Source organism: Symphalangus syndactylus, chromosome 3, assembly GCF_028878055.3.
Source record: "Symphalangus syndactylus isolate Jambi chromosome 3, NHGRI_mSymSyn1-v2.1_pri, whole genome shotgun sequence".
In the NCBI taxonomy this organism is placed as follows: Eukaryota; Metazoa; Chordata; class Mammalia; order Primates; family Hylobatidae; genus Symphalangus; species Symphalangus syndactylus.
In genome coordinates this window covers 45,329,421-45,352,097 of record NC_072425.2, presented here as the reverse complement: position 1 = coordinate 45,352,097, position 22,677 = coordinate 45,329,421, and the positions used below count along the sequence as shown (strand labels likewise).

General features: G+C 38.8%; 1 protein-coding gene across 2 annotated transcripts in view; it reads right to left on the bottom strand.

The window, feature by feature from the left end:
* Nucleotides 1–8,720: 8,720 nt before the first annotated feature.
* Nucleotides 8,721–22,677, bottom strand: part of LOC134736184 (uncharacterized) — a 386,711-nt gene continuing 372,754 nt past the window's right edge. For both annotated transcript variants that reach the window (XR_010120009.1, XM_063636197.1), the window contains one exon: nt 8,721–10,320. Coding sequence is in view for 1 of the 2 variants with exons in the window: in XM_063636197.1 (XP_063492267.1) it covers nt 10,276–10,320 (45 nt within the window). In the remaining variant the exon portion in view is untranslated. The remainder of the gene's footprint in view (nt 10,321–22,677) is intronic.

Genomic DNA, 22,677 nt, shown 5'->3' with positions numbered 1-22,677 from the left:
ATCTCTCTGTTGCCTAGGCTGGCCTTGAACTCCTGGCCTCAAGGGATCCTCCCATCTTGGCCTCCTGAGTAGTTGAGGTTACAGCTGGGAGCTACCACAACCAGCTTACAATCTTCTTTGAAGAAATAACTACTTCATCTCCCAGAATATTCCACAGTTCTGAAAGACACCTCTTCTCTGGTTCCCATATTCAATCTGTCTCCAACACTTACAGTTTCTCCCTTAAAGATAAGTCTAGTGCCTTTGATGATGCTCTTGCCTGGGCGACCACTCACTCAGTGTGGCATCTCTCCTCTATTCCCATCAACACAAACACTTCTTAGAGCCTGATGTTCATCCCCCTGCTGGAGAACCCTGCAACCTGCCCCAGTGATTGTCAATGCCCCACCTGACTTCCAAGACTATCCATACCTGCTTGGACTGATCTGATATTTTCCCCCACCTTTTTCCAACATAAATTTGAGTTCTAATCAGGCCAGTATTTGTTCCAAAATAGCATGCCCATTCCCAGCTCCATAATTCACCCCATGTATTCTTTTCATATGGAATATCTTCTCACCCTCCACTTGGCTACCCTGCATTTTCAGCCATCTCTATCTTTCAAGGACTTGAGCCACCAGATAGCAGCAGATATAAGTTCAGCCAAGACAAAAATCTAGCAAGCCTGTAAGCAAGCTCCCAGCTAGACTGTAAGCAACTTGAAAGCAGAGATCCTGTCGAATGCCTCCCTCAGCATCAACCCACTCCCACAGTTCCAAGAAGAGTGATCAATACTGAATCTTAAGAGATTCTTCGGATGAGAGTAGAAAAATGACGTAAAATCATTGAAAAATTCACAAATAACTAAAACTATGTGATAAAATAGATCCCCACACATAAATATAAATGGATTCAAAAATTAAAATAGAAAACCACACTCATTAGGATAGCTACCACACACATACACACACACACACACACACACAAAGAGAGAGAGAGAGAGAGAGAAACAATAACAAGCATTTGTGAAAATGTGAGGAAAGTGGAATCCTTGTGCACTGTTGATGGGAATGTATAATTGTGCAGCCAGTGTGGGAAATAGTATGGAAGTTCCTCAAAATACTAAAAATACAATTACTGTATGATCCAGAAATTCCACTTCTGTGTATATGCCCAAAAGAATTGAAAGCAGGATCTCAACAAGATATTTGTACACCTATGTTCATAGCAACATCATTTGCTATAGTCAAGAGTTGAAAGCAACCCGATCGTCCATTGATGGGTGAATGGATAAAGAAAACATTGTATATACATACAATGGAATATTATTCAGCCTTAAAAAGTGCTATGGTTTGAATGTTTGTCCCCTCCAAAACTCATGTTGAGATTTAATCACCGTCATACACCATATTAAGAGGTGGGACCTGTAAGAGGTAGTTGGACCATGAGATTCCACTCTCATAGGTGGGATTGGTGCTCTTATAAAAGGGCAAATTCAGCTCCCTCTTGCCCTCTCTTGTCTTTCAGCCTTTGGTAATGGGATGACACAGCAAGAAGGCCCTAGCCAAATGCTGCTCTCTCAGTCTTGGGCTTCCTGACCTCCAGAACTGCAATACAATAAATTTGTGTTCATTATCATTACCTCACCTCTGGTATTCTATTATAGTTGCAAACACAAAGACAAAAAGGAATGAAATTCTGACACATGCTACAACATGGACAAATCTGAGGACATTATGCTAAATGAAGTAAGCCAGTCACAAAAAGATAAATACCATACAATTCCGCTAAGGAAGTACCTAGAATAAGCAAATTCATAAGGTCAAAATAGAAAGGTGGTTGTCAGGGGCTGAAGAAGGGAGGGGGCAGAGGGAGCTGCTTAATGGGTACCAGAGCTTCAGTTTTGCAAAATGAAAATAATTCTGGAGATTAGTTATACAACAATGTGAGTGTACTTAATATTATTGAACTGTACACTTGAAAATGATTACAGTAGTAAATTTTATATTATGTGTATTTTACCACAATTCTAAATAAAAACATTTTTCATAAAATTAGACTCTATAAGGATTTGGTTTTCAACTCTGGCAGCACATTTCAATCACCTGGGGAATTTTGAAAATAAAACATTGATTCTTCCTCCCCCTCCCCCAGAAATATTTATCTAATTGGTTTGAATGATTCTAATACATAGCCAGGGGAATCACTGGTGTAGGAATTAGAAAAAATGTCAGTAATTCACATATATTTTATTTTTATAATTTCGACTTTTATTTTAGATGCAGTGGTACATGTGTAGGCTTGTTGCATAGGAATATTGCGTGATGCTGAGGTTTGGGGTATGATTGCTTTCATCACCGAGGTAGGGAGCATAGTACCTAATAGTTTTTCAACCCTCAGCCCTCTCCCTTCCTCCCCCATTTAGTAGTCCCTCGTGTCTATTGTTGCCTTCTTTTTGTCCATGAGTACCCATTGTTTAGTTCCTACTTATAGGCGAGAAAATGCATTATTTGGCTTTCTGTTCCTGCATTAATTTGCTTAGGATAATGGCCTTCAGCTGCCTTCATATTGCTGCAGAGGATACGATTTGCTCTTTTTTATGGCTGTGTAGTATTCCATGGTGTATATGTACCACATTTTCTTTTTTTTTTTTTTTTTTTGAGACGGAGTCTCACTTTGTCACCCAGGCTGGAGTGCAGTGGCGCGATCTCGGCTCACTGCAAGCACCGCCTCCCGGGTTCACGCCATTCTCCTGCCTCAGCCTCTCCGAGTAGCTGGGACTACAGGCGCCCGCCACCACGCCCGGCTAATTTTTTGTATTTTTAGTAGAGACGGGGTTTCACCGTGGTCTCGATCTCCTGACCTCGTGATCCGCCCGCCTCGGCCTCCCAAAGTGCTGGGATTACAAGCCCAATCCACTGTTGATGGGCATCTAGGTTGATTCCATGTCTTTGCTATTCACATATATTTTATGGACAAAGAATCTTAGAAGAAATGTATGAGAGCTAGAGAAAGAGCTCAAACCTTAGTTTAATGTACCTGAGGTTGATTCCTATCCTACCACTCTTTAGCTTTGTGACACTGGGCAACTTATGCCCCAAACCTGTCAAGTTACTCAGTGTCCAGTCTGATGCCTAGCATACAGTAAACTATCAATAGATAATAAATGAATGAATAAATAGCATGTCTCTGTAGGAATGTAGTTAATACATGGTCACTTTATTTTGATATTTATCTACTAGAGACAATAAAAGTAGAGTCCCAAAATAGTGCTGGTATACAGTAGGCATACAATAAATGATAGATATGTCATTCCACAAATAATGTGGAAGACCTTTAGAGATCATCTAATTCAACCTTGTCATTTAGCAGGTGAGAATATTGGGGACCAATTAGGAGAACAATTCTTTACCCAGCATCCATTTTATCATATAGCCTTCCACATTCTTAACTTTGGGTATCTGAAACTTTTTAGTGTAAACACTTTATAGTAAGACTTCTAAAAATCAATGCTTCTGTTCACTTATAACAGGAATTAGGATATATTCAAATAATCCTGCAAGTACCTTGCTCATCCATGTCAGATGGCAGAATGTAGCTCTTTATAACACTCTGTGGGACATCGAATCTGAGATGATGACTTGAGACTCCACAGGTCTGAGTTACTCTATGTATTGAAGACAATTTCTGGGGGTTCCCTGGAAAGCAAATCACTCCTTGCTAATTGTCAAGAGTTTTCTCTAAAATGAAGCTCCAGAAAAGCTTCCAAACTTTAAGACCTCAGTGACCTACCAACAGCCCTGTGGCTTTCAGTAATGTACTGACATCCCCTATGAATTGTGGCCAGAAAGAGTGGTGCAGATCACCTGTGAGGGCTGGGCAGGCCACCTGCAATCTCAGAGTCACTTTCCCAGGTTCCCAGATTCTCACTCATATGTATGCCAAAGTCCAGAAGCATTGTCATTCTAGGGATCATTTAACAATTCATTCATTCCAGTGTTTGACATCTTACTGAGCTTATATTCTGTGCAGGCTCTGTGCTTGGCTCCATACCTACAAAGTCAAGGAAGATATTCCTCTGAACATCAAGGAGCTTAGAATCTACTGGAAGATACACAAGCAGCAGATGATGTAGTACTGTGTGATCATTTAATGATTCAATAAAAAACTTCTGAGAGACAACTGTATTCAAGGCATAGATTCACACACAGAAAGGCTGTACAGAATAATGGTCAAACCATAAACTCAATGCCCATGCTGCCTGAATTTGCACCCTAGCTCCACTGTTCACTACCTGTGTGACCTTGGACAACTGACTTAACCTCTGTGTGCTACAGTTTCCTTATTTGTAAAATGGAGATAATAATGCCACCACCCTCCCTCGGTGATTGTGATGACTCAGTGCGTTCATATATGTAAAGTCTAGAATAGTCTCCTGGCATATAGCAAGTCCAGAGTAGGTTTCTGCAGAATTCTAAGCTTCATGAAGGCAAGGACTTTTGCAGTTAAGAATTTGTAGAATGGATAAATGAATTTCTGTGGGAGATTTGCCAGCAACATGGCAGGCTAAGCTGGAATTAACTGTTTATACTTCCAACACATATATGTTAGGCAATATAGAAATAAACACTTACAAAATACATATCTGGGCTCCAAAGAAAGATAAATCTCCAGATACTTCAAAATCAAAGGAAGAAATCACAGGCAGAGGTTTAAGTGGAAGCTGACACATTAGAAGTCTCAGGAAATGCTGATTATTGTAATAGTGGTGGTGGTGATGGTGGTAGTGATGATGGTGGTAATGCTTATGATGGGGATGAAGATGAAGATGATGGCTGGATGATGATAAGTCTCAAGAAGAATTACAGGGCACTTTAAGATAAGAACAGTGTTCCCAGAATAATTGTTTAAGAAGTCATTCTTTTATGTGTTTTGCCTGTGGCACTCCCATAATTACCAGATAGATCTTGGCCTCCCTGAAGTTGGAACTACCTATCTTATCAATCCATCTCAGCTGTTCAGGTTCATGAAATGATCATTGCAATCAGTAAACTGAACCAGTTTGGGAATTGCTGAGGCACTATCCTCTTGTTCTGGAGCACCTATACACAAAATCAGAGACTCAGAATCTAATGTGTAGAAGAAACATAACATGTCAGCAAGTCAAACTCCCACCCAGTGGTTCATGTAACTGCTCACCATAGCCACAAAGGTTGCTCAGCCTACCAAGCATTTCTAAAGAGAGTACCCACTTTCACAGGTCTGGTAGAAGAGATTAATGTTCTGTTTCCTTTCAGCCTGCAGTAACCTATCGTAGCTCTAGGTTCCTGGGATATCAATCTATAAGGGACGATAAAACATCACTGAAATAAATAGGAATATGGTGCCAGCCTACTCAGGTTTCCACATGACTTCTTTAAATAACTAGCAAAATATGAATTGGAACTGCTGAAACCATACAGACAGCACGTTGGAGTAGAAATTTTAAAAATATTCTTAGCTGGCACTAACCAATAGAAGGTGAGTGTTTTAGTTCTTTGCATGTGCAAAGTGTACAGTACAAGTACTGGATGAGCCACCAACTCTGAGGTCAGCTAGCTAATATTCTAAAATTGAATAGTCTACTCCATTTGCAGAATCCATAAATAATTTTTAAAAATCTGGTAATACATAGTGTAGTGTTGCTCACTGGGAATGAGTGATCCATTTAATTTTCTATCTCTTAAACCCTTTATTATACTTCCCTCAAAGCTATCTGATTCTGAAAATAAAAATTCCTAGATGATTCCAAATAAGTTAAAGGGTTATGCTACATTGAGTAGACATAATAAATCTTTTTTTTTTACAATAAAGAAGCACATCATTTTTATAACTATAAAATTAGTGTCTAACAGAAACTACTAAATAAATATTTAAAGATTCTCTTTTTCAAAAGCACCACATGTCCCACTTTAGCCCTGGTTCTGTCATTGTAAACACACTCCTGTCCCCTGCCTCTGGTCCCCCAAACACCTATACTCATGCTGGCTACCCTCTGAAAGCCAACTTTGCTCCTAGACAATCAGGAATTTCTGAAGGAAAGGTGGTTATTGGGGGATTTCAGTTCCCCTCCCCACTGTCAGGGGCCGCATAGTATGCTGATTAGGAACACAAAGTCAAGTTTTCTAGGTTCATTTTCTGGCTCTGAAATACGTATATGACCACTCGATAATCATGTTACCCTAGGTAAGTTACTCAACTTTTCTGTGTCTGGACCTCATCTATACAACAAGGGTAATAGTAATAGTGCCTTACTCATAGTGCACTTTTGAGGGACAATGAGTGAACACCTGGAAAGCTTGAAGGACAATGCTTGGCACATAGAAGCACCCAATAGGTATGAGCCATTATTATTCTTGCCACTGTGTCTTATTCAATTCTGGGCACGTGTTTACTTCTCTCCACTGTTTCTCAGGTTCATGCCCCCTCCCACCCAAATTTCTGTCATGATTTGGGGCTGGGGCTATGGAATACAGTAGTAGACATTAGGGAAGATTTCATGAAGGTGATGACATTCAAGCTGAACCATAAAAGATGTCTTGCTCCTTATTTGAGTGCTTTTCAGAAAATTAGGAAATTAAGGAATTGCATAATCCCCTTGAAATTCTTTATAGGATAATTAGGGCCCCCTCAGCTTCCTTCTGTATACTATCAAGACTGATATATTTAGCGCTTTCTTTCCCTTCCTTTTATGTTACATCTTCCCAACCTTGGTGTTATGCCTTTTATCCTTCAGAGATTTTCCCCTAACTTTATCTTTTCTGAACTTTCTGAGCCCAAAGGCATGCCATGTGCCAGCTGCAGTAGCACCAGGGCTTAGCAGAACAGGGTAACACATCCAAATTTTCCTTGAGCTCTCTATTCCTAAAAATATAATTAGCTCTACAGAAACCACACACAAGACTTTATTCAGCTGAAAATAAAATGAAGTGGTTTATTGGACCCAAACTGCTTTATATTTGTGCAATTTCTGTCAGTTTCACACATTAATTGTAATTATACTAAGAGAAGAATTATGGGATAACTGTCAAGTGCACAGACTCTAAAATTGACAGGGCTGCAGTAGGTTATGCATATTATTCACTGCACAGAGGCAATCAGCTGAGGGGTGAGTGGGGCCTCAAATCTACTCAGAAGAGGCACATTTTTCTATTTCCTACAATAGTATCATATGGGCTACAGTGCTTACATACAGGGGGATTGAGTAAATAAGTAAGTATATTAAGGGTAGTGGGGCCCTGATTTCTCATTTTCAGAGAAAGGAGTTCTAAATATGAAAAGGGTGTTTATAACGTAATGGGGCTATACTCTTCAGAAACACCCATGTCATGAAAGATAAGGAAAGAGTAAAGAACTGTTTCAGACTAAAATGACTCCATAACTAAATGCAACCCATGATCCTGGGTAGTATCCCGGATCTGTAAAAGACATTCATAGGACAATTAGCATATTTCTAATGCAGTCTATGGATTTCGATGGTTATACTATGAGTATGTAGGACAATGTCCTTGTTTCTAGAAATACATGTTGAAATAGTAATGAGTACTCAGGCATCTTGTGTGCAATTTACTCTCAAATGGTTCAAAATAATGTATACAAATAGAGGCAAATGTGACAAAATGCTAAAGACTGGGAAATCCAGGTGAAAGTGAATAGGATTTCTTGTGCTATTGTTAAAAATTTCCATACATATGAAATTCTTTCAATTAAAAAGTGTTTTTTTTTCTAATTGGTGAAGACAAATCTTTTTGCTCTGCAGTATTTTTAGACCAGAAAGATCACAAGAGAATTCATCACTAGCAAACCTGCACTAAAAGAAATACTAAAGGAAATTCCTCACACAAAAATAAAAATAATTCCTACAAAACATTGAAATGCAAGAAGAATAAAGAATAATGGAAAGAGTAATTAACATGTTCTAAAACCCTAGCACTGTCAGTGAAGTGATAAAAGTACTCATTTACATTATACTATAAGTCAAGTTTGCATGTTTTAATTGTTAGGCTAACTATTAAAGACATAGTAAAAAATATGTAACTAACAAATGATAAAGAGGAAAAATGTTATGATAATAATAATAATAATAATAATAATAATAGAACTTCATTAATCCAAAAACAGAAAGCAAGAAGAATGAAAAACAAACAGAACAGGTAAGACAAATAGAAAACGAATTTTTAAATAACTGTATAATCTAATGTGTATATTTCTATAAATATTAAATACTATTAAAATACAAAGATTATCAAACTGAATAAAAATATAAAACCTAGGCTGGGCGTGGTGGCTCACGCTTGTAATCCCAGCACTTTGGGAGGCCGAGGTGGGCGGATCACGAGGTCAGGAGATCGACACCACGGCGAAACCCCGTCTCTACTAAAAATACAAAAAATTAGCCGGGCGTGGTGGTGGGCACCTGTAGTCCCAGCTACTCGGAGAGGCTGAAGCAGGAGAATGGCGTGAACCCAGAAGGCGGAGCTTGCAGTGAGCCGAGATCGCACCACTGCACTCCAACCTGGGTGACAGAGCGAGACGCCGTCTCAAAAAAAAAAATAAATAAATAAAACCTAGTCAAGCTACATGTTAGTCATTTCTTAGAGACACAGAAATATTGAAAGTAAAAAGATAGTCAAGATCTATCATATAAACATTAACTAAAATAAAGTTGATATAGGTTTATTATTGCCAGAAATAGAGACACCTTTGATAATAATACAAGGTTTTATTCACCAAGAAGATATAACAATCTCTAAATTTGTATGCATCTGATAATATAGTTTCAAAATATATAAGGTAAAAATTTATAGAACTAAAAGAAATAGTTGAATGCACATCAGTGTGACAAACTTTAACATACTTCTCATAATAATGAGTAGAATAAGCAGGGAGGGAAATCAGTAAGAACAAAGAATACCAAAGCAATGCAATAAACAAACCTAATCTAATTGATGTTTATAAAACACTGCAAAGCAGGAATAAATGTTCTTTTCAGTGCATAAGGAGCAGTTACTAAAATTGACGTATACTAAACCACAAAGCAAACGTTAACAAATTTCAAAGGCCTGAAATCTTTTAAAGTATGTTTTCTGACCACAGTGGAATTAAGCTATATCAGTTACAAAAAGATGACTCTAAAATTCCCATATGTTTGGAAATTAGATGATATTCTAAATAACCTCTGTGTCAAAGAAGTGATGACACTGGAAATTAGAAAATATTTTAAATTGAATGGTAGTGATTCTATAGCTTATAAAAGCATGGGAGAAGTTAAAAATGTGCTGAGAGAAAAATAGGTTTAAAAGCTTATATTAAAAAATAATATGAGCTAAAAATCAATTACTTAAGTATCTACTGCAAGAACTTAGGGACAAAAGCAAAACAAAGTCCAAAAAGGTAGAATAAAGAGTATAATAAGGAAGAAAAATTAATGAAATAGAAAACAAATCTACAATAGAATCAGTCAAGCCAAATGTTGGTTCCTTGAAAAAAAATAGATAAAATTTAATAAACTCCTGCAAGACTCATGAAGAAAAAAGAGAGATGGACAGATTTGAAGTATCGGGAATAAAAAGAAGGCATCACTACAGAACCTACAGAAATTAGAAAAAAAAGAAGATACTATGAAAAATGTTGTGAAAATAAATCTGAAACTAAGATGAAACAAATGTCTAGAGCACAACTTTCTGAAACAGACACCAAAAGAGATCTGAAATGTGGACATTTTTATTTATATAAAACAAGCTGAATCTGCTATCAAAATCTATCCCCCAGAAAAAACTCTAGGCCCTGATGGCTTCGCAGGTGAATTATCTTAAACATTTAAGAAAGAAATAATGGTAATATTATGCATGCTCTTCCTGAGTATAGAAAAAGATATAATGTTTTCTAAATCACTTTGGTGAGGCCAACATAACCTTGATACTTTCTTACTCTGAAAGTTTGTGAAACAACTGTAAGATATATAAGAGTTAGTAATTTATTGAGAACTCTACAATATGCCAGGAACCACTCAGTGCACTCCAGGAAGCATCTCCCATCTTTTTTGTTACCCTCATTTTTAGAAAGTTTTTATTAATATTGATTAAAATATTTTCTGGTAGCTTCCGTCCACCAGCCCTATTTCTACCCTAAATAGAGGGGGGAAAAGTAATGTGCAAAAGAGTCCACAGATATATTTGCTCCATCTTCAAACTTTATACCATCATCAACTCTTCAAGGGTGTCAGCTTAGGATAAGGAAAGATTCAGGGTGTCTGTTTTATACATTACTTGAGAAAGATGTAGTCTCAGGACCCAGGACAACCTACAAGCAAATAACAAGCATTAAGTAAATATTTGAAGGGAAAAGAGGGAACTCATCAGCCTGCTTCATGCTATAGGTACTTAACTCTCACATGGTCATCTCTCCTCCAATCCCTGCAGTTGCCTTCAAGCTTTCCCAGCTCTGCTCATCCTACTCATTGCCTGCCTTAGAAGGATGTAACACACAGATCTGAATGTGTCTTACTTCTGCTGAAAAAGGTCTATATTCCATGGTGTTGTTCCAACCCAAGCCTGCCTACATCCAGGCAAAGGCACAGATACCCTCTAAAAGAGATGGACCTGGCCACCTTCCCCAACCCCTCCCAGTGGCTGTCCCCAAGGGCAGCTCTGGGCCTGCCCCACTGCCTGACCCTTTGCATGGTGGGGCTCCTCATGCTAGAGGCCTGAGCCTGGCCATGCTGTCATATCCTGGATGCACTCTATGACCCTCTTCCTCTACAACGCACATCTGGGGACCATGTCTCACCCAGTCCTAACTCCTGAAAACTCACTACAGGCTCAAGCTGTGAATGCTCCACTAGCTCAGGAAAAGAATTTGGATAAGAATAGCATGTTAGGCTCATCATAATCTGTCACAAATCAGCCTCCTGCCACAGTCCTCAAAAAACCTGTACTCCAGCCACTGGAGAATGCTTGCCACTCCCTCAACAGGTCATGTTCTTTAACATATGCTCTTCCTTCTGCCTTAAATGCCTCATCTCCTCCTCCCAATAAACAACCTCCTCTCCTCACCTTGTCTGCCTGTGAAACTCCTACTCATCCATCAAGGCCCAGCTCAGACTGTGTCTTCTCTCTCCCTGAGCTCCATCAGGATTAAGTAGATTTTGGTGGTTATGCTGCTTATTTTCACACCAATCCCATTTTACTCTGACAGGGATATATGTCTGCCTCTGCCTGCAGATCAGGAGCTCCAGGAAGATGGGAATGTTGCCCTGTTTAGGGTGATATCCCTAAAGACTAGCTTCATTAAATGTTTTTGGAATGAACCAAAGCAGGAACTGTGCCATCATTGAATAAATAAATGTGGTGGACATTAATAAATTGTCCTTTAATAAATGAATTAATGATGATACTGTTTTTAGAGGTAGCTTTCATCTGTTACACACTTGAACATCAATACTCACTATCTCTGCCATTGTCAACATGAGGTTGTATATTGACTGATTGGTTCATTTATTCATTCATTTACTGAACCCCTAATATTGCAACACAATGGGCTAGATGCTGGGGATATGGAAGTAAATAAAACAGACCCTGCCTTCATAGAGCTCAGATACTCCTAGATCCCATTGTAAAACAATGGAGAAGTGCATTAACAGACATACATTTACGTTTCATTCTTTTCAAAGAAACATACTATTCTTTTGTTTTAAACGTTAATATGCTTGTGATAAATGTTATTCAGTGGCTGGCAACACTATAAAAATTTGGAAATGGTTCAATCACTGGCCATTTCATTCTCTGGATGATTTTAATTAACACCAAGATCATCAAGCAAGATTTTGCATAATTCTTATTTGAAGCTAAAAATGTGAATGAATTTTCACCTGAAAGAAATGAAGAATCTTTTTCCAAAAACAGAGATAATTATTAGCAATTTCTGGAGGTGAATTAGCAAAGGATTCATTCTCACATCGTTCTCATCTGTCTGATGGAGATGGAAGGTTTATATAGGCTTCACTAGTCCCCATGGCAACAGCCTTTCTCCTGGGTTACCATAGGAATTGTGAAGGCCTTTATAAACCTCCATTAGCAGAGCTTAGGCCGGCAGCAGTCAGAAACGTCTGCTGGAGAAGACACTGCAAAGTGTCAGTGAGGGCGTTTGAGAATTAATTTTACCCTAGAGTAGCTGCGCAGGTCTGTTTAGCACTCACCTCTACAGTTTTGAACATTCGATAACACTGGAATCAGTCTGATGCCTTGAACACTTCACATGAAGCGTTTTTCAAAATCTAGCCACAAACAGATATAAACAGATTTCAAAAAATTTTGAGAAACTAGGAGGAATCTATTCTGACAAAGCCTCACATAGGATAGAGGTAAATTCATGTTATTTTTTCAGGATAGTAGGTTGAATCCATATTAATAATTAATACAGTGATGGATGGTGTTTACAGTTGCTGCTATAGTGTGAATGTGTCCCGCCGAAATTCATATGTTGAAACTTAATCATCATTGTGATAATGTTAAGAGCTGGGCCCTTTAGGAGGTGATTAAGTCATGAGGACAGAGCCCCTGTAAATGGGATTAGTGCCTCTTCCACCATGTAAGGACATAGCCTTTCCCACTTGCACCATGTGAGGGCACAACAAGAAGCACCATCTGTGAAGCAGAGAGCAAGCCCTCACCAGATACTGAATTGACTGGTGCCTCAGTTTGGACTTCCCAGACTCCAGAACTGTGAGAAATAAATTTCTATTATTTGTAAATTACTCAGTCTAAAGTATTTTGTTATGGCAGCACAACAGGACTAAGACAGTTGCACAACAATGAGAATGTTTTTAATAGCACTGAACTGTACAACTAAAATTAGTTTAGTACATTCTATGTTATGCTTTTGTACCAAAATTTAAAAACAAATTTTAATTAATGTAGTTATAATTATGATACAACTATTATTGAGCATCTGCTGAATCCCAGGCACTATGCTAAGTGCTTCAGATGTTCTATGTCATATCATTCCACAAGTCTACGAGTAATTATCTCTACCTTGAAGGTTATTTTTATCTCTACATTGAAGATGAGGAAACCGAGGCTTAAATAAAGAAAGTAACTTGCTCAAGGGTACGCCATTAGTAAGTGGTAGAGACTGCAGTCAAGCAAGTCCTGGAATCTTGGCCTTCAACCTACAACTTCAGCATTAATACCACATTGTGTAACAGATGATTGATACATTAAAGACACATTCTGTTGAATTGATACATGAAAGCCCTATTTGAATTCTGTTTAAATGTTTACAGTTTTCTTTTTTGAAGAACTAAGGGATTATCTCTTAGAGTCCAATTGCAGGAGGACATTCATTGTTGCTCTAACCTTTGAAATACTTTTTACATTATGTATCTTCGGAAAGCATAAATACATTTCCATCAAAAAAGTTGGGCTGTGTACAGATTAATTACTCTTGACATTTTATTTAGCAATCTATATCCAAAACCAATCACTAAAATTTACAGGAGAGTTTTTTATAGAGAGAATTGTTTAGAAAAGTAAGCTTAAGAATCACAGATAATTTTTAGATACTGGAAAGCCCTTTCTCATCAGGGCAAAGAAAATGATCATTCCAGAAAATGTAAAATGCATTGGTAATAATTCCCTCTTCTTTGGTTTTTGGTCAAGCTGTATGAAAGAAACAAGAAAAAATGAGAATTTAGGGGGAAGAAATTCTACAAACATAGGGAATTTCTTTAGTAGCAGGAAGGAATGCAACAGTTGGAATTGGTTCTTTAGAAGTAACTCTTTGGGCCGGGCGCAGTGGCTCACGCCTGTAATCCCAGCACTTTGGGAGGCCGAGGCGGGTGGATCACGAGGTCAGGAGATCGAGACCATCCTGGTTAACACGGTGAAACCCCGTCTCTACTAAAAAAATACAAAAAATTAGCCGGGCGCGGTGGTGGGCGCCTGTAGTCCCAGCTACTCGGGAGCTGAGGCAGGAAAATGGCGTGAACCCCGAAGGCAGAGCTTGCAGTGAGCCAAGGTAGCACCACTGCACTCCGGCCTGGGCAAAAGAGTGAGATTCTGTCTCAAAAAAAAAAAAAAAAAGAATTTATTAGAAGTAAGTCTTTGGGGCATGTCATCAGAGAATAGACATGTCCTCTTTCCAGGTTTCTTCCACATGCCAGTCACAGCTGTGAAGGACACTAACTGGGATCCTTCAACCAAGAGCCAAAAATCTGGGTCCCAGCTCCTGAAGTTTTCAATGATAAAGTAGGCAAATGCAAGAGGGAATTAATCTTTTTCTCTTTGAAGACAAATGGAAAAGAGGATACTAATTAGTAAGCAATGAAAAATATACCAAATTACATCTACTTTTCCTTATTATTTTGCTTTTGAAGTGCATTTTTCTAAATATCTGCTGGTGTTTCTGTTTAGCTACTCTTATCATTTAAAAAAAAATCTGAGGGGACTTGAGGAGTTAATGCATGCAGAGTTTCTGTTTTGTGAGATGATAAAGTTCTGAAGCTCTATTGCACAATGTGAATATACCTTATGCTATATAATGTAGCTATTGAACTGTACACTTAAAAGTGGGAAATTTTATATTATGTTCTTTTACCACAATTTTTAAAGTGAAATTGATGACATCCTAGTCTCATCAAATACTACCTAGGAGAGGTCCTAAGTGAAACCCCAAATTGTGTATTTATATAACAACACTTTGTCTTGTCCTCCAAGCCTAGCCCTTTATCTCTAGCTAGTCTATCCCTTACTCCAGTAGGAGATATCCAGAAAGAAAGAGTTTCAGACACTTTTGTCCCCTTCGCAGACAAAACTCAGGACCCTCTTGCCTTGCTCTCATGTTGACCTCACTCCCAATCTGCTTCTATATTCAGTCACTCCCTCTTGCTTTGGACTGTGCCATCATCACGGCCACAACTTCTTTGATCTAGAGTTTTAACTCTCCTCTTGAGGACCCATGTTGAATTTGCCCTCAGGTTACATCTACTTCTGATCATGCTGAGCTTCCTCTGGGCCCAAGTCTCTGAATTCTACCCCAACGTGAGGGCCCATGTTTGCTCACTTCAAAAGCAGAATGCATTGGATATGAAGTTGAAAGACATTATCAGCACACTGGACAAAAGAATTATAAAACAACAAGCTAAATGTTCTTAAGAATAAATGTAACACCTTGCTCCTTGATTTCCTAAATAAATTGTTTCAATCTGGGATTCAAGTAGCTGTGTCCTGACAGCAAGTAATGTAATATAGACTTTAGGCTTTTACTGACCAATGTTGACAAGTCCAATATTAATTAATAATTTAACAAGGACTCTAAGATGACTAATATGATGTTTAGCTACATGAGAAAGTCAGCAAACTTTTTCTGTAAAGGGCCAAACAGTAAATATTTTTAAATTTACAGACCATACATTCTCTGTCACAATACTCAATTCTGCCATTGTCTATTGAAAGCAGCCAGAGACAATGTGTAAAAGAATGGGTGTGGCTGTGCTCCAATCAAACTTTAGTTACACAAACTGGTAGCAGACAGATTTGGCTCATGGGCTGTAGTGTGCCAAGTCCTGGCTATATCAATCAAAATACAGAAAAATGAAAGAGATTATTATTCTCATTACACCCTGTAGACAACAAGCCATAAGCCAATTCTTGAGTTCATTTCTGGGCTCCAAAACTTTAATTGGCCAGAGGCAAGAATAGAGACCTCCCTATTGGTCATTAATGCACTAACCTGGAACAGTTTTTCAGTCAGCTAAGACTCTTCCTAGAACTACTGACATTTCATTTGAGCTTCTCTATCTAGTCCCCATGGAGAACATGGCTATCCCTGTGGAAACCTTGCTGGAATCAGTCCACCCAAGTCTACTACAGCCCTCTGCTAATCAAAGGAGAGGAGGTTAGTATGTGGCATGTTGGTCCTTAGTGAACTCATGCAGTTCCTAAGAATCAGTTTCTTTAAAATGCCTACCAGGCGATCTTTCAGTAGACTGTCCTAGCTTTTTAGCTACAAGATGGCAAATCCAAAGGCAGAAGGCACAAACTGGTAGCCTGTTGGCCCTATCTCTCTACAGACCTGTTTAATTCAGCCTTCACAATATATATTTTTTAATTTAAATAATTATCCACATTTGAAAATAATACAATTTAACATTAAAAAGTTAAAGTTCTAGCAATTCTGGACATTTCTACAACCAGCTGGAGCTCAGTGACAGCTGCCTTTTTTAGACAGAGCTTAACCTTTCAAGCTCATAGGACCTCCACTAGCTTTACTTGACTCTTTCTAAGTTGTTATCTGGTCTCCATAAACATTTAAATTTACTATCTCTCTACACAACCCACCTTCTTCCCTTTTAGAAAATCATGACTGTGCTTAGCTGAGTCCAGTCTTCTGAAACATGTTCAGTTTCACACCTTTTGCAAGATAACCAAAAGTGGTAGAGAATCTCATTTGCAAGGTCTTGGCAGTTCCCTGGGATATAATGTTCCTGGTCCAGGAGGCATGAAACTTGGTGCTCACTCACAGTCTCTTCACCAGTTGGTCTTCGATGAGCTTTTCTATGCTCTTGGTTGTTCTACCCTTTTCATTCATAAGGCCTTTCTCCTTGGCAGAGTGAATGGAAGGCCAAGAGTTTTGGAATGGCTTTGAAAGCATTTAACCAAGGCATTTACTTCTGCATTTTTTATGCTTCAGTTTGCTCCAAACAAAAAATGTGTGTCTTTTGATGATGTCCTGAGCATTGTCCACAAGTCACAGTTTATCCTGAGCTTTTGCTTTCCTAATGTCACTTGCACACATATTTATCATCCTTTATGTCCATTATTTGATTTATGGCCATGTTCTTTTAAGATGTGAGCTCACATAGAGCTCCCTGTGAAGCCATAGGATTCTGTCTATTTAGATATTGCCTCTGTTTCTTCTACATCAGGATTGTAGGCAATTTCATAAACAAAATGCCCAGCCCCGGGACCTTCCCAACCCTTCTGAGACATCTACCACTTTAGAATTTCAAACTAGCTGTATCTTTTCTCTAATTTTTTACTTTTCCTGTGACTAACACAAGCTCTGTCTCTCAAAGCTTTTCTCCTCTCTGATCATAATTATGTACAGGAGAGGGTACTTTACCCGCTGAGAGAAAAATCTGTAGGGCAAGTGAAGCTGCGTGGAATCTGACACCCTCTAGTTTCTAGCTTTACCCTTTTGAATTACATGGGAGTTGAGGCACCTTCTGGGGGAAAAAAAAACCTCAGATATATGTCACATGTTAGAGTAACTGGCAAGGTAGGGGTACCCAATCAAAAGTGAACTGCAAAAGGATTTGCAGATCTCGTGGAGATAATTTCCTCCAAAAAAAAGAGAAGTTTTGCATGATGAGTCAGGCTCAGCACCAGGGGGAGTTGGTTCTGGGGAAAAAGGTTCTCTGGGGGAAAATGTTCCAAGACAGATGGGGAGATTTTATTTGAACCCACTCTGACTGTCTCCCCAACCCCTCTCCCCATTCAAGCAGACATGCATGCCCTGGAGAGAAGAAAGTAGAAGGTTCAGCTAAAAGAGCTTTCCCACTAAATGGCTGTGGGCTCCTCTAAGAAACTGAAACATGGAAGAATGAAGGACCAGCCAGCCAGAACAGCAGTGGGTATCAAGGAATGATACGAAAGCAAGCTCAAGACAGTCAAGATTCAAGGAGCTATATACCTTGCTTCCTTTCCAGAGCTGAAATTTGAGTCAAGAGTCCATTTCTTCCATCTGGCCAGAGGATCTCCAGGATACTCTCATGTATGTCAATAATAACTTCTTTTCTTTCATAATTTTGTCTTTCTCAATATTTAACTCACAGTTCAATGCATTTCCATTCAAATATGTGTCTTGTGGTATGTGGCACTACTCTACCTCCATTTCTGAAAGCCTGCTCCTTTCTAACAAGGTGAACACCTCCATTGCCATATTTAGGTGTAAGGATACTCCCATCAAGTGTCTGAGACTCCTAAAGCTGTATCTCCCTTCTCATATTAAAATATCAAAATATTCTATTTCTCATATACTAGTAAGTCTTTCCAACCTCTTGCTACATTCTCACCTTTTATTTCCTGAACTTTTCCTCCTCAGTCTTATGCTTTTGGATAGGTAACAACCAGTCCTACAATTTAATCCAAATAGTCCCTGAGAGCACCATGATCTTCCAGTCCTTACGTGATAATAGTTACTAGTAATGATGACAACAGATATCACTTACTGTGGAGCAACTATGTGCTGTTTACATATATTGTCTCTTATCTTTGCAAGGGATATTTTCATCTCCACATTATAGATGAAAAACTAAAACTCAGGAGATTAAATAACTTACTCAAATTTCCAAAGCTATTGAAGTGGATGGGCTGATCTAACAGTCAGAGTCCACATGACATCCTCAAAAGAGGTGACTGAAGAAAATTTAATGGAGAGACCATCTTAAGGTGTGAGCAGAGATACAGAAAGCTTACAAGGAATGGTAAAGCAATTCATGGTTTAAAATAGCAGAAGACTTTTACCATCCTAGGGCATTACAAGGCAAGAAGAGTCAGTGGTTACCGGAATCTGGAGAGACAGAGTAATAGGAGAGCGCCAGCTGTCAGGAACAGCCATGGCCAAACTGCAGCCCAGCAGATAAGGAGCTGGGAAAATAAATACCCTGACCTTACTCCCCACCCTCTGATTACTTTCCAGTACCTCCCATTGGCTAAACCCAACAGGAGGCAAGAGACCAAAGTCTCCTAGTTTTCCAGCCTCCCAGGGCAAACAGCAAGGTGGAAAAGGATGGAAAATAAATCTAGAGGTCTTATTCTTTCTAAAATGCCATGACACATTTACCTCAAGCTAAGAGCTCTTCATTTTGGAGATCTAACACCCTGATCACCAAATCCAAATTCCATTCTCAGTCATGTTTCTTAGATTGTCATTCAGTTCCCAGATAAACCTATTTCTTTCAAGCTATTTTTCCAAATAATGACCTGAAGAAGCAGGGAAGAAAGCCATACTGATGCTCATAAGTTCTACAGTGTCCTGATCAGCTCAGAAGAGTCCCTGATGTCGATATTTGCCCACACAAATGATTCATTAAGAGTGGAATAGCTCAGCATACTCTGCCACTGCCCATATACCTTTGCTTCAAGAAGTCAGTCCTCCTCCTGATGAGATGACTGGCCCAATCCACAGTTCCTTTAAATCCTTTACACCTTGATTTTCTCTTTGGCCTTTATTCTCGTACTCATACCCTATCTATCTCTATTTTAAGCAGGAATACCAAGAAGCATTCATCAGTCTCTTTCATGTTCTTCTGTATCATGGAAATCTGTTAAGACCTTCGGTGACTACTGATTACTGGTTAACTGTGTAACCAACATACCCCCATCTTTGAAGGATATTTTCCATGACTCTCTCAAAGATGACTATTTTTTTCTCAAAAATAGTAATTGTATTGGTCAGTTCTCAAGATAATAAGTGGGTCATTTTTTTCAGGCAGATAGTTTTATTGCATTACAAAGTCACGTGAAATAAAACACAATTATGTGTGTAGAAAAACCTAAGAAATCTATAATAAAGTTTCTAGAATAAGTGAATTTAGCAAGGTCACAGGTTACAAGTCAATATTTAATATCATTATAATTGTATATACTAGCAATGAAAAATTAGAAAGGCCGGGCACAGTGGCTCACACCTGTAGTCCCAGCACTTTGGGAGGCCAAGGTGGGCAGATCACGAGGTCAGGAGATCGAGACCATCCTGGCTAACACAGTGAAACCCCATCTCTACTAAAAATACAAAAAAATTAGCCGGGCATGGTGGCGGGTGCCTGTAGTCCCAGCTACTCGAGAGGCTGAGGCAGGACAATGGCATGAACCCGGGAGGTGGAGCTTGCGGTAAGCTGAGATAGCGCCACTGCACTCCAGCCTGGGTGACAGTGCGAGACTCCAACTCAAAAAAAAAAAAAAAAAAAGGAAAAATTAGAAAATAAAGAAATAATATGGATTTTAATAACATTTAAAAATAAACACTTATGAATATATTTGACACATATATGTAAGATCGATACACTGAAAACTATAAAATGTTGCTATGATAAATTCAGAACACCTGAATAAATTAACAGATACATGTATGTTTATGAACTGCAAGTCTCAGCATTAAGATATTAATTCTCTCCAAAATGATTTTAGATTCGGTGTTATACCTATAAAACCCAGTAGTCTTTTTTGTGTAGAAGTTGACACACTGACTCTAAAATGTATGTGAAATTGTAAATGACCCAGAATATCCAAAACAATTTTGAAAAAGAAGCACAAAGTTGGAGAACTTACCTTACCTGACTTCAAGACTTACTGACCAACATGGTGAAACCCCATCTCTGCTAAAAATACAAAAGTTAGCCAGGCATGGTTGTGGGTGCCTGTAATCCCAACTACTCGGGAGGTTGAGGCAGGAGAATCGCTTGAACCCGGGAGGCAGAGGTTGCAGCAAGCTGAAATAGCACCATTGCACTCCAGCCTGGGCGGCAGAGCAAGACTCCATCTCAAACACACATACAACTTTAGCAATCAAGACAATGCAGAACTGGTGTACGATAGACAAAGGGATCAGTGGGGTGTAGAGCTCACACATGTGTAGTCAACTAATTTTCAACAAAGGAGCCAGGATCATTCAATAAGGAAAAGACAGTCTTCAACCAATTGGGCAAGAATGACTGGATATCTGTATGAACAAAAAATGAACTTCAACCCTTAACTCAGGTCATCCATAAAAATTAACTTGAAATAAATCATAGGACAAAACATAAAAACTAAAACCATAAACTTCTAGAGGAAAACATAGGAGAAGATCTTTGAGACCTTGAAGATTTCTATTCAGGACACAAAAAGCATGGAACATAAAATAAAAACTGGGAAGTTGGACTTCTTCTAAGTAGCAGTAATGGTCCTGAGGCTACTGTCTAGGGCAAGTTTAGGTCAGCTTGTCATGTAGATGAGTCACTTTTCCTCTTCTTATGTTTGTTCTTATGCTAACAAACATGTTGAATTATTCCTCAGCTGAAGCTCTTGAGTTCTACCATAGTTTGAGGAAAGTGCTCCAGTCAAACCTGTTCGAGTTCTCTGCACAGGACTGTGTCTCAATCCCGGCTAACAATAAAATGCAAATTTGTGGTTCTCTTACTTTTTCTTTGTAATACATAAAAAGAAGAGATTGAGCCAATTCAGAATTTATTCTTTTCTGGGTCTCAGGCCATAATAATATCCAACTTTGTCAACACCTTATGATTAACCTTGCACAGGCTTCCTGCACTGATTCCATGCTTTGCCTCTTCCCATGGCGCTAAGAAGCAGTGTTCTCTAAGCATTAAATTAGAATCCTTAAACCAATTAATTGGCCTTCTCCCTGGAGAAAGAAAACTCTTCCCAAGAGAACACTTCTACCCTAATCTGCCCTACCACCCTTAGAATACAGTTTACCTTGGATCACCATGGATATTTTTCCCATTATTGAACCTCAAGTCCCACCAAAGGACCCATCTCTGGCTTAACTAAAGACATGGACATTGATAAAGATGTGCCTCTCCTGAAATGACTCCAAGATATCTTAACTGCTTGAAACAACCTTACGCTGCCCAAATCCCTGCCCTTAGGGTCAGGACAATGAGGTGGGCCACAGAAACCTAAGAATAAAAGTAATTGAGGCTGAAACCCTTCAAAGGAAGAGCACACATCAGTGGTGTCATACACAATGAATCTATTGACCTATTTCTGGCCTCATCCTTTGCTAGCCCTTGATTTGTGGACTTGAGTCTTTATTCTTCTGCATGAACCCAGCAATTCCTGAATTTCTGAAATATCACGCTGAAACCTCCCCTTAGCATCTTAGGGTTCTAGTAATGTCTCTAGCATCAGATATTAAGTTGGTACAAAAGCAATTGCGGTTTTTGCCATTACTTGTACTGTAATTGTGGCAAAAACCGCAATTACTTTTGCACCGACCTAATATATTCCTTTGGATGTAGTCCCACTTGCTTTATCTAAAAGAAATTGACTGCTATTACACTCTTTTAAAAAAGCACAGAACTGAGGAAAGCTTTTGAGGTTTTTCTGCAGCTCTGTCATAAATTCTTCAGTTCATTTCTTTTCTGGACCCTGGAGACAAAAAGATGGCCCTTGACCACAAAAAAATTACCCTCTGGTTAGAGAGAAACTGGAGCAAGTCTCATAATTTTTTGAGCTAAGACCTGTTTACAGGGCTGGTATGAGAATCAAATGGGAAAATGCAAACTCCATGCACAATGAATTCATGTATATTCTACACACAAGGAACAGTACGTCTAATGTGTCTTCCACAAGAGGTTGTATTAATGCGATCCTCAGTCTGAAAACAATCAAAGTACAACAACAACAAAAAACTAATTAGCAGAAACCTAACTTGAATTCTAGATTTATACCAAAAACATAATTACTTAAGCAGTGTGCTATCTTGATCTCCTTTATTTACCATTAAGGATAGCACCTGAGCTACTTTTTAAAATGTTTGTTTGCTCTGTTTTCACTTTAACAAAATGGCCCCTTCAACCCAACCTCTCAGCCACTCTTCTAGCCAAACAGAACACTCACTCTATACATAATAGGTCTCAGAGATGGCCTTGAAATG